General features: G+C 35.1%; 1 protein-coding gene across 9 annotated transcripts in view; it reads left to right on the forward strand.

The window, feature by feature from the left end:
* CLOCK (clock circadian regulator) overlaps positions 1-13,708 on the forward strand; it is a 125,422-nt gene that overhangs the window by 98,167 nt on the left and 13,547 nt on the right. For 8 of the 9 annotated variants that reach the window (XM_074229402.1, XM_074229403.1, XM_074229401.1 and 5 more), the window contains 4 exons: positions 1,787-1,945; positions 3,951-4,160; positions 4,739-4,944; positions 7,881-8,217. In XM_074229402.1, coding sequence (XP_074085503.1) covers positions 1,787-1,945; positions 3,951-4,160; positions 4,739-4,944; positions 7,881-8,217 — 912 coding nt within the window. The remainder of the gene's footprint in view (positions 1-1,786; positions 1,946-3,950; positions 4,161-4,738; positions 4,945-7,880; positions 8,218-13,708) is intronic. The other variant, XM_074229407.1, reaches the window with a different exon arrangement.

Raw genomic sequence — 13,708 nt, forward strand, 5'->3', positions numbered from 1 at the left:
TGGGTATTGTCAGGTTCCTGAAAAGTTTTCTGACTCTTTATTACATCTCATATATTCTCTGATTTGATAGTCAAAATACTTTTGATTTTTTTCCTCCTTATTGTCATTAAGATTACATATACAAGCATAAAATGTACATAATTTCATTAGTATGAGCTAAAATAGCCAGAATATACTGATTATACTATAAATTTTTTGATAATAGACGTACATATTAGGAAATTAATGCAACTGTGTTATTCCACTGAGTCACAAAAAGAATTAAATACAATTTTTATCAGCACCATGCCCATAAAGCACTTATTCTGAAGAATTAACATAATTCTTTCAGATTTCTTTAAATATTTAGCCGTATTTTTTCAGAGCATTATTTGTGTTAAAATGTTCTATTATTTCTACTATAGGAATAGGGATTGAAATTGGACCTGTACTTGGGCTGCTGAGGGAGTTGGGGAGGAGGAGGTTGATGAGTACAGGAGATCCTAAAAACTTCTAAAAGGGATGACTTAATAAATGTACTTGGCAAATGTTTTTAAAAAAATAGAAATACAATACACTATAGGTAATGTAAATATGCAGTTTTCTAAGTCAATATGCAGCATACAGGGATCTGTTTTTCTTTCAGTTTGAAGTCATTGGTATAGGGAATTCTTGCTAAGGAAGTTCCATTGTTAAATGAAGAATTGCATTCTTTCTCTGTTAACTTCTATACTTAGAGCACCGAGGAATTAAGTGACTTGTCCAGGGTCACATGGCCACAGTGGGGGGTGACTTTGAGACCAGTTTTCTGTCCCCTGCCCTGTGCTGCTTCTCATTTCTGCTAAAAATTACATGATTTGGCTAAAACTTTATGTATAGTCAGTGATTTAAACATGACATTTTTGGCTCTTTTTTTATTCTTTTACTTTGTGGTGTTGCTATTTTCTTATTTGTATTTAATTGAAATCACATAAGGTTTAAAAACAAAATTAAAAAATAGACAAGATACTTTATTCTTTTATAAAAATATTTATCTGTCTGATATTATACAACCTGTTTGTTCTCTAAGTTTTTCTTTAAAAATGTTAGAAGGTAATTTTTCACAAGAAAGATCTGGTCCCTTGTCTTTCTGTTAAGGATTTTTTTGCCTCTTATGTTATATAAAATATAACTCGAATAGTTCAAACACTTAGGCACAATGTGTTCTTTGGGAAAAAATCTTAAAATACATATATGTAATATATTTTGACTTTCTAGGTACTGCTACTTTTATCTGTTTGGCTCTCAACAGATAGGAAGAAATAAAGTGTCATTCTCTTTATTAAGCAATATCAAAGAACCAAAGCAACAAAATTAGGAATGACAAGAAATGGAAAATGCCTCCATTCAAAACTGCCTCATATATCTTTGATTATATTTTTATTATGATTGAAAGGTTTTACAGTTCCTTATTTGGTCCTCATTAACATTTATCTGAGAGCAGAGTCTTAGTGGTAACAGTGACTTAGCATAATGTCGTAGTTTATCAAATTAAATTTTGATTCCTCTGCTACCATGACTCTAAATGATGAATATACTTTGTTTGCTCCTAGAAGAAATGAAATAATTCTGTAAAATATTTTCAGACATTCAAGTACTACAGAAACATGAGTTAGTATTATAATATTTTAGGAACCAACGTATTTTATATGACAAGCTAAGAGCTGGTTTTCACTGGCATACATAACTGGCAGGGATAATTTATTTTATTATATAATCATAGGGAATAAATAATTCTGAAATATCTGATTTCTTTATGGTTCTTCAGCCCATGTTTCAGTTTTCAGCTCAGTTGGGAGCCATGCAGCATCTAAAAGATCAGCTGGAACAGCGAACTCGGATGATAGAGGCAAATATTCACCGACAACAAGAAGAACTCAGAAAAATTCAAGAACAACTACAAATGGTCCATGGTCAAGGTTTACAAGTAAGTTACAGCTAAGTTGCCTACCATCATTTGTGAATCGTGTGTGTGTGTGTGTGTGTGTGTGTGTGTGTGTGTGTGTGTGTGTGTCTATAAAAGGGACATTCTTGTTATAAAGAGACTTTTTGACCATGAGGTGTAAGTAAAATATTTCATTTTTTAAAGTAAATACAGCAAGAGCCTACTATATGCTAGTCACTAGAGATATAAACAACAAACAGTTTTGCCGTCCTGGAATGTACATTCTATTGGGGAGACATGTGTATGTGTATGCATGTATGTGTGTATGTATAAGAATGAGTTTTTATTCCTGTTTGGTCATCTCAGTTGTGTCTAACTCTTTATGATCCTGGGGTTTTCTTGACAGGGATACTGGAGTGGTTTCCCATGTCCTTCCTCAGCTCATTTTACACATGAGAAACTGAGGCAAACAAGAATAAGTGATTTGCCCAGAGATGCAAATCTAGTAAGTGTCAGAAGCTGTATTTGAACTCATGAAGATGAATCTTCCTGACTCCAAGTCCAGCACTCTAAACACTGGGCCACCTAGCTTACCTAAGAATAAATACCAAATAAAACAATGAGGTAAAAATTAGTAATATTTGCTGAGCTATTGCAGAGGTCTCACTAAAATGGCAAATCAAAATATATTCTCTATTGTTTCAATAAAAACTTTTAAAACTAAGATTGGACAACCCCATTATAGATTAACTTGATGAATCTATCACCTAAGCCTTTCAAATTTAAGACACTGTTAAAGACATTTTAACAAATCAGAACCATGGACAAGTCCCTGGGACAATATACTGTATAGACAGACCTCCCTCTAAGTCAGATTTTCTTAATCTTTTTAGTGTCATGGATCCTTTGGGTAGTCTGGTTAAGTCTGTACATTCCTTCTTAGAATGGTTTTTAAATACATAAAAATACATAAGATTACTAAGGAAATGAAAGATTTGGCAAAATAAAGATGTGATTTATTTCCCATGTAAGTCCATGAACTCCTTGAAACCTATCCATAGATCTCTTTGAGAAGTCTATGGATGCCAAATTAAGACTTACTATGATAGAAACCATTAGTCATTATACTTTGGATCTTATTCATTTAGCCAAATTTCAGATTTACCTGTCAGCATAGATCATATCTCTCCCTCTTCTAAATGTTGTTATTCCCATTTTATAGATGAGCAGTTTAGGCTCAGAGAGGTTCAGTAATATGCCTTTGTACATATGACTTACAGAAAGCATCACAATTGGAATCCAATCCCAGACCTCCTGAATTCAAGTTCAGAACTTTTCCTTCTACATCATGGCTACCTACCTTCACTTTCCACATACATTTTTGATTCAATTTGAGGTTCCAAACAATTGCTTTAGAACGCAGCATTTGAACATACCCTTAAGCTTATAATTAATTAATAAATGATATTGAAACATAAGTGATGTTAATTTTTTTCTTCTCCCAAGACTATAAAATTAGTTTTGCTTAAAGAAATCCAATTTAAGATTTTACAGTCTTTTTCCCAAGACTATAAAATTATTTTTACTTAAAGAAATCCAATTTTGAATTAGACCATAGTTAACAGTAGAAGTGAGATTGCTTAAAAAAAAAGGCGAGATTCCTAAAATGATCCTTAGGATCCTTTAAAGTTGTGACATACTATTGTTGGATTTTTTTTTTTGCTTTGCAACAGTCTTCCCTCTGCTCTCTTCCATTTTTAAATGTTATATTTTATGGATATCTGTATTTGAATCCATTTATATATGTGTGTATATAAGAATTGAAATTGTTTTATATCTTTTGTGATATTCTTTGAGGATGCATTTTTAGCATTTAAAAACATTGAGGTCTTATAAGTTAAATAATCTGATAAAACTTGAGAAGTTGCTTTATGAAACAGAATTTGGGCATAACATTTTAAGGATTCAAAACTGTTCTCATCATTGCATTAGTATGAGTTATTGTTTGAATTACAAAAAAACAACTTACTTTAGAATATTCTTAAAGATGTTTTTACAGCAGTCATCCCCTGGATTGAATTTTGGTTCTGTTCAACTTTCTTCTGGAAATTCATCAAATATGCAACAACTTACACCTATAAACATGCAAGGTCAGGTTGTTCAAACTAATCAGATTCAAGGTGGAATAAATACTGGACATGTTGGTTCTTCTCAGCACTTGATGCAACAACAGCCTTTACAAAGTCCAGCAACTCAGGTAAAGTATAAAGATAGACTTTCAAGTCATGAAGATCATTGAATGATTAAACTTATAAAATTTCTGAAATAAAATAAAACCTTGTTTATAGAAAGTATAGTTTATATTCTTATGAAATTAAGAAGTCCAGTGGATAATGTAGACCAGTGGTTTTTAAATAACTTTATCCAATAACTTTATTTTAGTAGCAAGTATTACTGTTTTGAGTACTAGGATATGTCTGGAAATTTATTAGATATATAACAAGCCTAGTCCATGATATACAAAATATTAACCTTGAGCCATTTCAAACAAGTATCTGTCTCTGTGTGACCTTCATTTTCCAGAATTAACATTTTTGTCTCCCTACTTAAGAGTAATTGGTGACTTTAAAGAAGATAAATACCCTTATCTTTAGTAGCCCTTAGTTTCTGTTGTATATAGTGTTCCCCAAAAGTATATTTACAGTTATTAATTCCTATATTCTGAGTTTAAATAAGAAACTCCCACTGGCATAAAAAAAAGATAGTAGTGTCCTTTGGATTACATTTTATTTAATTTCTTTTTTTGAGCAGTCTATAAAATATTATCTTTCCTAGCAAACTCAACCAAACATTATCAGTGGCCACAATCAACAAACCTCTCTTTCCAATCAGACTCAAAGCCCGCTAACAGCTCCACTGTACAACACTATGGTAATTTCTCAACCAACAACAGGAAATATGGTCCAGATTCCATCTAGCATGCCACAAAACAGTAACCAGAATGCTGCAGGAACTACTTTTACCCAGGACAGACAGATAAGGTAACTAGAATATATAATTAGCTTAATGTTCCTTTTATGATAGTCTTGAATTTTAACTCATTTGATTTAAACTAAATAACTGTGTTGCTATAACTTGGGTTATAATATGACAGTGTTTCTTTTAGAAGATATATTTTGAATTGTGAATGATAATAATAAACTTATAAAGATAGCTTATTCATAAATTTGGAATTAACTATTCTAAATTACAAAACCATACTGTCCTTTTTTTTAAAGTATGTGCCCAATGACACTTTTTGTTGACCTAGGACTAACTAAGGACTAACCCAGGACTAAGTTCAGAGAGGTGTATCCTCAGGGTAATTAACATTATGGCCATCAACTTGGTAGAAGATTGTGGTCAGCATCAGTGGTGGGAGCACTCATCATGATGAAATCACATGCTTTTAAAGTAATATTCTAATAAAATAATAGTGGGTGCTTGTATTATAGTAGAACCATATATTTTATTATAAAATATACGCACACTAGCATCATGATGATATTTTAGTATCGTGCCTATGGAGCTTATACTTGGGTACAGTGACCTGTTCACAGTGTAATTGAATATTCTGCAAAGTATATTAGGTTTCTTTCAAACTCTTGCCACTAACAACTAAGCAATAAAGATGCTTGACTCCAGAGATTTGAAGGAAAGGTCTATTTTTAAAAGCTAAGAAAAAATACAGGGGCAGGTAGGTGGCATAGTGGATAAAGCACCAGCCCTGGAGTCAGGAGTACCTGGGTTCAAATCCAGTCTCAGACACTTAATAATTACCTAGCTGTGTGGCCTTGTTCAAGCCACTTAACCCCATTTGCCTTGCAAAAACCTAAAAAAAAAAATAGTTTTTTTTTTAAAGTTGGATTTAAATTTGGACAGGTTCCATATTGTGGAGAAAATATCTCAAAATAATCTCTATCCTACAGAAGACTTTAATTTTGAGAATTCAAATATTGTTTATCATAAACTGTCACCCAGCATAGCGATTTATACCTGTACTTAAATTATTTTACTTGTAATAATTTTTTTGAAAAATGGCACCTTTTTTTTGTCCTGTTGAAAAAGTTATTTCTTTATTGTGACTTGGGGGCTTTTTGTGCTTTTTTAGAATCTTTTTATTCTGTAGGGTAAAAGACTTAAAATTTTATAGATTTCAAGTAAGAAACATTTATTTTAAAAATATGTAATCAGGGGTGGCTAGGTGGCGTAGTGGATAAAGCACCGGCCCTGGAGTCAGGAGTACCTGGGTTCAAATCTGGTCTCAGACACTTAATAATTCCCTAGCTGTGTGGCCTTAGGCAAGCCACTTAACCCCGTTTGCCTTACAAAAAACAAAAACAAAAAAAAATATGTAATGGGGGCGCAGCTAGGTGGTACAGTGGGTAAAGCACTGACCCTGGAGTCAGGAAGACCTGAGTTCAAATGTGACCTCAGACAAGATAATTGCCTAGCTGTGTGACCTTGGGCAAGTCACTTAACCCCATTACCTTAAAGAAATTTAAAAAAAAATTTTAAATATGAAATAGGCAAATTGTAAAACAGTTACCAACATTTTGGGCAACTAGGTAGTGCAATGCATAGAATGCCAAGCCTAGCGTTAGGAATACACATCTTCCTGAGTTAGATTCTGACCTCAGACACTTAATAGCTGTTTGGTCCTGGGGAAGTCACTTAACCTCATTTACTCAGTTTTCTTGTCTTTGAAATGAGTTGGAGAAGGAAATGGCAAACCACTCCATTATCTTTGCCAAGAAAATCACAAATGTTATTAAAAAGAATTGGACTTCACTGAAATAACTCAACAACCAATATTAAATGTTTATAATTGTATGTATATTTATATATGAAAATATGCACACATATTCAAAATAATAACCAACATTTAATATGTTTAATTATAGTATGTTATGCGTAAAATTTGTTTCAAGTATTATAATTTCTTTATATAGTCTTGTTGAAAAGTAACTGTTCCCATGGGAATCTTTTTCCCAAAAAGGAAAATTACAATTTAAAAAAAAGAAATTGACCATAGGAACAGAATTATGCTTATTATAGGAAAAAATATAACTCAAGATTGTATTTTTCAGTGTTGGAATGTTTGGCAGCATGATACAGTGGCGGGAGTTCATGTTTTGGAGTTGAAGCAGACTTGTTTATAAGTGTTCTATGACAACTCTATGATCCTGGACAAGTCACTTGACTTGTCTAGACCTCTGTTTCTTAATCATAAAATGAAGATAATAGTATCCATCCTACTTATCTCTTAGAGACCTCTAAAAGCTCTATATAAATATCAGTTATTATTATTATTATTATTATTATTATTATTATTATTATTATTATTATTAAATTGATACATTTTTAACCCTATTTTAAACCCTAACCCATTTTAAACCCTAATCTTAAGCCTGGAATACCTTTGTATACATAGAGATTGTCTTTTCTTTACTCTAATAAATTCCAGCTTATTCATGGTTGACAATGAACCAAATGCCATAACAATCTGACTCAGGAAACGAAAGAAAAACTTATTTTTTTTTAATCTGTATGTGTTTTTGTTGTAATAGTGTAGCATAGTGGAGAGAGTGATGAATTGAAATCAGGAAAACCTGGGTTTAAATATCTCTGATGTGTCCCATAATAGCCATGAGCCTCATACAGTTTCTAAGACTTTACTATTATATTAGGGATGAGATATTGTCTAAGCTAGATCAAGGAAAGCATAGATCCTTGACATTTTTATTGTATGTTAATTTTAAAATTTGTATTTATGTGTCAAAAATAGAAACTAAGTATATTCACAGAATTGCAGCTTTTTATTTTGCTAAAGTATCAGTAAATACTAATTAAATGAATATCTCTGTTCAGTAAGCTAGTATTTAAATTGTGGACTTTTTAGGTATTTAACCTTAGGGCTTTTTCTTTCCTTTTGCAGATTTTCACAAGGTCAGCAACTGGTGACAAAATTAGTCACTGCTCCTGTAGCCTGTGGAGCAGTTATGGTGCCCAGTACCATGTTTATGGGCCAAGTGGTAACGGCTTATCCCACTTTTGCTGCGCAACAGCAACAGCCACAGACTTTGTCAATAGCACAACAACAGCAGCAGCAGCAGCAGCAGCAGCAGCAGCAACAACAACAACAGCAGCAACAACAACAACAACAGCAGCAGCAACAACAACAACAACAACAGAGCCAGCAGGAACAGCAGCTAACTACTCTTCAGCAATCATCTCAGGCTCAGCTAACTCAGCCACCACAACAGTTCTTACAGGTCTTTCCTTCTTTGTAGAATTTTTTCCAATACACATTTAATTTTAGATAACAAATTATTATTGATAAACAAGTTAATTTTTTTTATAAATAAGCTAAAGCTTCAAAGGGGGGTTCATTATATAACTTTTTATTTTCCAAAAAAAGTTTCTAATGTACCTTAAGGCACTGTGAGCTTATTACTGTTTATCATGGTGATCTTCCCCCCTTAAATTACTCTTACTAATTTCAAAATATTTAAATGCAGGGTGACCCGCATCTTAGTACAATAGCTTAAAACAGCACTGAGACTTTTGGGACAGCCAATATATCTTTGGTCAAAGATAGATATAAAGATAGGTAGATTTTGAGTGTGCTTGTGTGTATGTGTGTCTATATACCTCCACATCCAGTGTCTTGGGATCTCCCACACTGTTTTGTGACCTTTAACCATATAAACATAATTTTCTGCTATCTTTCATCATTCAGATGCTATTGACTCACTCAAAAAATCCTAAGTTTTTCTAGTAATAGTGATAGTTTGGTATCGATAGACATTTCTAACTGGAATTTTTCCTTTTGAGCAAGGGCTCCCTGATTGCTAAAATGGCTGTCCAGAATCTGTGGTCCAGGAATGACCAACGACAACTAGTTTATTCCAAAATAAAAATCACAGCACTGGCTGCAATATCATGGTACTTTCGACTTAGACAAGCAGATGTATTTGTTTAAGGTGGAACATCCATTTGTTGATTCATTCAGTCATGTCTGATTCTTTCTGGCTCCATGGACCTTAGCATGCCAGTCTCTTCTATCCACTCTATTTTGCAAAGTCTGTCCAAGCTCATGTTCATTGCTTCCTTAATACTATCCATCACATCGTCTGCTGACCCCTTTTCCTTTTGCCTTCAATCTTTCCCAACACCAGGGTCTTTCTCAATGATTCCCGTCTTCACATTATATAACCACAGTATTTAAGCTTCAACATCAGTATTGATCATGGAGGGAATAGTTTGAGTTAATTTCTTTAAGCATTGATAATATTTGTCCTTCATTCTTGAAGAGGACCAAGACACCAGGGAGGTGATGCTGTGACAAGCACATGAATTGGATTTGAGTGAGGGGGTACTGTACTAAGTCACCAGTCTTACTTTCTCTTACAGAGCCATCTGGATGACCAGATAGGAATCAAGACTACTGGAGATGGCCCTGGATGCAAGGCATTCAGGGTTAAGTGACTTGTCTAAGGTCACACAGCTAGTAAGAGTCAATTGTCTGGGGCGGCTAGGTGGCGTAGTGGATAAAGCACCGGCCCTGGAGTCAGGAGTACCTGGGTTCAAATCCGGTCTCAGACACTTAATAATTACCTAGCTGTGTGTCCTTGGGCAAGCCACTTAACCCTGTTTGCCTTACCAAAACCAAAAAAAAAAAAAAGTCAATTGTCTGAAGTCATATTCAAACTGCTATCCTGACTTCAAGGCTAGTGCTCTGTCTACTGCCCCCACTCTCAAAAGGCTTCTCTAACACCACAATTCAAAAGCATCAGTTCTACAGAGCTCACTTTACCTTAAAATCTTAACTCTCATAGCCATATATTGCTACTGGAAAAACCATAGCTTTAACCATATGGACCTTTGTTAGCAAGCTGATATTTTCTGCTTTTTAGTATGCTGTCAACTTTGCCAGAGCTTTCCTTCCAAGGAGCTGAGCATCTTTTGATTTCATGGCTACAATGATTTTTGAAGCCCAAGCAAATAAATTTGACACTGCTTCCATTTCTTTTATCTTTGCCAGAAAGTGATGGAACCAGTTACCAGGATCTTAGTTGGATTGTTTTTTTAATCTTAGTTTAGCTATTATACTCTCTTTCCCCCTCATCAAGAGACTTCCTAAGTCTTATTCATTTTCTGCCATCAGAGTGATATCATCTACATATCTGAGATTGTTGATACTTCTCTTGGAAATCTTAATTCCAGTTTTTGATTTGTCCAGCCTGGCATTGTGCATGAAGTCCTCTGCATGTTAGTAAATAAAGAAGGTGACAACATGCAGGTTTGTCATACTCCTTTCCCAATCTTAAACCACTCAGTTGTTCCATGTTCAGTTCTAACTTTTGCTTCTTGACCTGCTACAAGTTCCTAGGGAGGCAAGTAAGATGATCTAGTACTCCATCCCTTTGAGGACTTGCCACATTTTGTTCTGATCCATATGATCAAAAGCTTTACTCTTAGTCAGTGAAGCAGATGTTTTTCTGGAACTCTCTTACTTTCTCCATAATCCAGCAAATATTGGCAACTTGACATCTAGTTCTTCTGCCTGTTTGAAAACCAGTTCTGCTTTTTTGGTTCTAGCTAATAGTCTTAAGAATAATCTTAAAGGCATGTGAAATGAGTGCAAATGTTGAGTAATTTAAACATTCTTTGGCATTCCTCTTTTTAGGATTGGGATATAAACTAATCTCTTCTAATCTAGAGGCCACTGTTGAGTTTTCCAAATCTGTTAGCATATTGAGTGAAGCACATGTCCACAAACTTCATTGTTAGCAAAGCCCTAAGTTTCATTTGACTTTATTCTCCAGGATGTCTATCTCTAAATCAATAACCTGACTATTGTGATTATCAGTGATGTTAAGATTGTTTTGTTCAGTTCTTCTGTATATTCTTGCCCCCTCTTCTTGATTTCTTCTACTTCTGTTAAATCCCTACCATTTTTGTCTTTTATCATGTCCATTTTTACATAAAACATTCCCTTGATATCTATACTTTTCTTTCTTTTTTCTGTTGTATTTATTTTATATTATTATAATAATCTTATTGTGAAAGTAAACATAACCCACCCTCAAAAAAGATAAAGAAACCTTAAGAATAGTGAGAGAAAAAAAAATTTTACTTCACTCTGTGTTCAGATTCCAATGGCCCTGTCTCTGGCATGAGTTACCTTCTTTATCATAAGTCTACCAGAGTGGAGCAGCTAGGTGGTGCAGTTGAGTGAGCACTGGCCCTGGAGTCAGGAGGACCAGAGTTCAAATCTGGCCTCATATACTTAATATACTTAATAATTCCTAGCTGTGTGACCTTGGGCAAGTCATAACCCCATTTCCATAAATAAAAATTAAAAAATCCACCAGAGAACTTTCTTCTGTATCTTCCCACAGCCACTATTACTAGCTACATTTCCCTCTATTCCATTCCTCCCTAGTCTCATTTATTTTGTTCTCTTTCTCCTTTCACCTCCTCAGATGTGTGTTGTATTTGATTGCCCTCTCCCATGATCTTCCCTTTCTTCTATCACCTACTTCTCTCCTCCCCTGTCCCCCATTATCCCATCCCTTTACTATCATTTTTCTCTAGGGTAACATAGATTTCTATGCCTTATTAGGTGTGAATGCTATTTCTTCTTCGAGTCATTTCTGATGAGAAGGAAGGCTCACTCATTCCCCCTCACCTTCCCCCTTTCCACTCCAGTGCAAAAGCTTTCTCTTGACTCTTTTATGTGAATATCTTAGTCCCTTCTTCATCTCCTTTCCCTTCCTCCTAGTACTTTCCTTTAGCATCCATTGACTTCATCTGTATACTATATTATACAGTTATATTCACTTCCCTCCTGGGCCTTATATATGATATGCTCTTTCGAACCTCTCTTATGAATGAGAAAGCTCATATGAGTTATCAGTATCTCCTTCCCATGCAGGAATGCAAACAGTTCAACATCATTAAGTTCCTCATAATTAATCCGTCTCATTCACCCCCTCTATGCTTCACCTGAGTCCTGTACTTGGAGATCAAATTTTCTGTTCAGCTTGTCATTTCAAGTCCATCTTTTCCCCTGAAAAAGGATGTTCATTTTTGCTGGGTCATTGATCCTCATTTGTAATCCAAGCTCTTTTGCCTTCTGGAATGTCATATTCCAAGCCTCACAAGCCCTTAATGGAGATGCTGCCAAATCCTGTGTAATCCTGACTATAGAGCCATGGTAGTTGAATTGTGTCTGGCAGCTTTTTAGTATTTTCTCTTTGACTTGGGAGTTTGGGAATTTGGCTATACTATTCCTGGGAGGTTTTCTTTTAGGAATCTCTTTCAGGAGGTAATCGGTAGATACCCTCAATTTCTATTTTATCCTTTGCTTCTAGGATATCAGGGCAATTTTACTGCATTTTTTCTTGAAAAATGAAGTCTAGGGGCGTCTAGGTTGTGCAGTGGATAGAGCACTGACCCTGGATTCAGGAGTACCTGAGTTCAAATCCAGCCTCAGACACTTAATAATTACCTAGTTGTATGGACTTGGGCAAGCCACTTAATCCCATTTGCCTTGCAAAAACCTCAAAAAAAAAAAGAAAAATGAAGTTTAGGCTCTTCCTGTTAAGACTTTCAGATAGCCCAATAATTTTTAAGTTATCTCTCCTGAATCTGTTTTATAGATCAGTTGTTTTGCCAATGAGATATTTCACATTTTTTTTAAATTTTTCGTTCTTTTGATAATGTTTATTGTTTCTTGATTTCTTGCAAAGCCATCAACTTCCTTTAGTTACATTTTACATTTAAAGGAATTATATTCTTCAGAGAGCTTTTTGAATTTACTTTTAAGTTTTTTGGGGTTTTTTTTGTTTTTTTTTTTTGTGTGTGTGTTTTTTTTTGGCAAGACAATGGGGTTAAGTGGCTTGCCCAAGGCCACATAGCTTAGGTAATTATTAAGTGTCTGAAGCCAGAATTGAACTCAGGTTCTCCTGACTCCAGGGCCAGTGCTCTATCCACTGTGCCACCTAGCTACCTCTCTAAACTGGTTTTTAACATGTTATTTTCTTCAGTATGTTTCTGTATTTCTTTCAGCAAGTTGCTGTCTTGGTTCTCATGATTTATCTGCATCTCATTTCTCTTCCCACTTTTTCCTCTACTTCCTTTACTTGTTTTTCAAAGTCTTTTTTTGAGCTCTTCTGTCGCCTGAGCCTATTTCCTATTTCTCTTGGAGGCTTTGGACACAGAAGTTTTGACTTTGTCATTTTCTGAGTTTGTATTTTGATTTTCCATGGGACCAAAGTAATTTTCTGAGGTCAGATTATTCTTTTCTTGTTTGCTTCATTTCCTCAACCCATGACTGATTTACCGCACTTTCAAGGATTTGGGGTTTTTTTTGGGACACCCCACAGGGATCTTAATTCCTCCAGGGTCTTATGAGAGGCTCTGACTGCTCTCTTGCCTGTTCTCTGTTATGTGGATGACCACAAGCCCTCCCCTCTGCTCTGGAGATTTGAGGAGGGTCCTGCTCCACACTGGTAGTATGGGGGCTAAGACTGCAACTTGAATCTGAGGGTGGGCAAACAACAGAGTCCTGCCCCAAGGATAGCAGAGAGACCTCTGCAGTCTCCCCTGACCCCCTTACCATCTAGGCTGGCTCCTGTGGAAGTGCTGGGTGGCTCCACAAGTTCCCACCACAGGGCTGCTCCAAAACCTGTGCTGACACTCTCTCTAGTGCCACAGAGTTCTCTCACAGCCTTTTTTTTTTAATGAGAAGTATAT

The sequence above is a fragment of the Macrotis lagotis genome, chromosome 3 (genome assembly GCF_037893015.1).
Source record: "Macrotis lagotis isolate mMagLag1 chromosome 3, bilby.v1.9.chrom.fasta, whole genome shotgun sequence".
NCBI classification, from domain to species: domain Eukaryota; kingdom Metazoa; phylum Chordata; class Mammalia; order Peramelemorphia; family Peramelidae; genus Macrotis; species Macrotis lagotis.